Source organism: Oncorhynchus kisutch, unplaced genomic scaffold, assembly GCF_002021735.2.
Source record: "Oncorhynchus kisutch isolate 150728-3 unplaced genomic scaffold, Okis_V2 scaffold3941, whole genome shotgun sequence".
NCBI classification, from domain to species: domain Eukaryota; kingdom Metazoa; phylum Chordata; class Actinopteri; order Salmoniformes; family Salmonidae; genus Oncorhynchus; species Oncorhynchus kisutch.
The window spans coordinates 208,566-211,931 of NW_022265886.1; the positions used below are offsets into that span (position 1 = coordinate 208,566).

At 45.3% G+C, this 3,366-nt stretch overlaps 1 protein-coding gene across 3 annotated transcripts in view; it reads left to right on the forward strand.

The window, feature by feature from the left end:
* Positions 1-3,022, forward strand: part of LOC109880817 (sugar transporter SWEET1-like) — a 14,587-nt gene extending 11,565 nt beyond the window's left edge. For all 3 annotated transcript variants that reach the window (XM_031821244.1, XM_031821245.1, XM_031821243.1), the window contains 2 exons: positions 212-331; positions 2,212-3,022. In XM_031821244.1, coding sequence (XP_031677104.1) covers positions 212-331; positions 2,212-2,319 — 228 coding nt within the window. In that variant the 3' untranslated portion in view covers positions 2,320-3,022. The remainder of the gene's footprint in view (positions 1-211; positions 332-2,211) is intronic.
* Positions 3,023-3,366: the final 344 nt, after the last annotated feature.

Consider the following 3,366-nt stretch of genomic DNA (forward strand, 5'->3'; position numbering starts at 1 on the left):
CTCTCCCCCTCCTCTCTCTCCCTCTCTCTTCCCCTCTCCTTCTCCCTCTCTTATCCCCTCCCTTCTCTCTCCCCTGCCTCTTCTCCCTCTCTCTCTCCCCTCCTCTCTCTACCACTCCTCTCTCTCCCCTCCTCTCCCCCCTCTCTCTCCCCCTCCCTCTCTCTCCCTCTCTCTCTCGCCCTCTCTCTCTCCCCTCTCTTCTCTCTGTCAGATGGAGATAGTGCGTACTGGTAGTGTGGAGCGTTTGTCCTTCTCTTTGACTGTAGCTACCTTCCTCACCTCAACATCCTGGACGCTCTATGGACTACAGCTGCAAGACTACTATATCATGGTGTGTGTGTTTACAGTGCATTCTGAAAGTATTCAGACCCCTGGACTTTTTCTACGTTACAGCCTTATTTTGAAATGGATTCTTTTTTTCCCTCCATACAATACCTCATAATGACAAAGCAAAAACAAGTTTTATAGACATTTTTGCAACTGTATTAATTTATTAAAAATAACACAACTAAAATATCACATTTACATAAGTATTCAGACCCTTTACTCAGTACTTTGTTGAAGCACCTTTGGCAGCGATTACAGCCTCAGGTCATCTTGGGTATGACACTACAAGCTTGGCATCTCTCTATTTGAGGAGTTTCTCTCATTCTTCTCTGCAGATCAGCTCTGTCAGTTTGGATGGGGAGCGTCGCTGCCACAGCTATCTCCAGGTCTCTCCAGAGATGTTTGATTGGATTCAAGTCTGGGCTCAGGCTGGTCCACTCAAGGACATTCAGTGACTTGTCCCGAAGCCACTTCTGCGTTGTCTTGGCATGGTTGTTGTCCTGTTAGAAGGTGAACCATCACCTCAGTCGGAGTGCTCTGGTGCAGGTTTTCATCAAGGATCTCTCTGTACTTTGCTCCATTCATCTTTCCCTCGAACCTGACTAGTCTCCCAGTCCCTGCCGCTGAAAAACATCCCCACACATGATGCTGCCACCACCATGCTTCACTGTAGGGATGGTGCCAGGTTTCCACCAGACGTGATGCTTGGCATTCAGGCCAAAGAGTTCAAACTTGTTTTCATCAGAGTAGAGAGTCTTGTTTCTCATGGTCTGAGTCTTTAGGTGCATTTTGGCAAACTCCAAGCAGGCTTTCATGTGCCTTTTTACTGAGGAGTGGCTTCCATCTGGCCACGATACCATAAAATCCTGATTTGGTGGAGTGCTGCAGAGATGGTTATCTTTCTGGAAGATTCTCCCATCTCCACAGAGGAACTCTGGAGCTTGTCAGAGTTTTCTTGGTCACCTCCCTGACCAAGGCCCTTCTCCCCCGATTGCTCATTTTGGCCGGGTGGCCAACTCTTGGAAGAGTCTTGTTGGTTCCAAACTTCTTCCATTTAAGAATGATGGAGGTCACTGTGTTCTTGGAGACCTTCAATGCTGCATAAATGTTTTGGTACCCTTCCCCAGATTTGTGCCTTGACACAGTCCTGTCTCGGACCTCTACGGACAATTCCTTCGACCTCACGGCTTGGGTTTTGCTCTGACAACTGTGGGACCTTATATAGACAGGTGTGTGCCTTTCCAAATCATGTCCAATCAATTGAATTTACCACAGGTGGAATCCAATCAAGTTGTAGAAACATCTCAAGGATGATCAATGGAAACAGGATGCACCTGCACTCAATTTCTTTCTGTCTCATAGCAAAGGGTCTGAATACTTATGTAAATAAGGTATTTAAAAAAGATCTATATCTTTTTTTGATCTAGTTCTTGCTTTGTTGTTATGGGGTATTGTGTGTAGATTGAAGAGAAAAAAAGCATTTAATCCATTTTAGAATGAGGCTGTAAAGTAACAAAATGTGGAAAACGTCCAGGGGTCTGAATAGACTGTATGTGAGACATGGTAGGGGCTAGATGGAAGGGGACTGTTAAATGATTGTAAATTACCTTTAGGGAAAGGGGATACCTAGTCAGTTGTAAAACTTAAATGTGTCTTCCGCATTGAAGCCAACCCCTCTGAGGCAGAGCGGTGCGGAGAACTGCATTAATCGACGTCCAGGTCTTTGGCGCCCGGGGAACAGTGGGTTAACTGCCTGCCTTAGGAACAGAACGACAGATGTTTACCTTGTCAGCTCGGGGATTCAATCCAGCAACCTTTCGGTTACTGGCCCAACGCTCCTACCCGCCAGGCTAAACCTTCTTTGTGTTTGTTTGTGTGTTCCAGGTTCCAAACACGCCAGGCATTGTGACCAGTCTCATCCGGTTCTTCCTGTTCTGGAGATTTGCATCTGTCAATCAAGGCGTGCCATCCTATAAGCTCATCGAAATCTAAGTGGCTGGAGACTCACACCAATGGTTACAAGGGAGAGAGATAACAGGCTTCTTGACCCTATCATGGTCAGGCTGTCAATCACTGATATTGTTACTCATATTGTAAATGATTCATGATCACTCCTACCCACCAAGGGTTTAAGAAGACTTTCTCAAGGCAGAAGCTGTCCCTAATCACAGATCTAGGATCAGAGTACCCTAGCAATGGGGGATGAAAAATGATGAATAAATATCTGACCCTGTATCAGTGGTTAGGGGCATCTTCCTCATCCTTCTCCCTCCACCACTTCCTTTTTGTGCCTTCTGTACTGGTCTGGGACATCATTACTGAGAACTCAAACATGGGCGGGACAGTCCTGCCCTGTCAATCACAGTAGTCTCTGTTATCCAGTGGAAGGTTTTTTGCTCAGCATCAATGCGCTGCTATTGGTTGAATCGCTCTAACTAACAGGGCAGGATGATCCCGCCTCTAGTGGGGTTTGTGACCCCCTCACCTTTATAGTTGACTTGTCTGTCCTCATCACTATGGTACCCTGTGAACTAGGGGGGAACAACTGTTCCTGGTAGCCACAGTATCTGCTGGGTTGTTGTCCTTCTCTTTTAACTAGACTGATGTACAGTGCATTTGGAAAGTTTTCAGACTCCTCAAGTTTTTCCACATTTTGTTACGTTACAGCCTTATTCTAAAATGGATTAAATAGTTTATTTTCCTCATCAATCTACACACAATAACCCCATAATAACAAAGCAAAGAGAGGTTTAATTGTTTTTATTTTGTACATTTATAAAATGGAAATATCAGATTTACATAAGTATTCAGACCCTTTACTCAGTACTTTGTTGAAGCACCTTTAGTAGCGATTACAGCCTCAAGTCTTCTTGGGTATGACGCTACGCGCTTGGCACACCTGTATTTGGGGACTTTCTCCCATTCTTCTCTGCAGATCTTCTCAAACTCTGTCAAGTTGGATGGGAATGTTGCTACACAACTATTTTCAGGTCTCCGGAGATGTTAGATCGGGTTCAAGTCCAGAGACTTGTCCTGAAG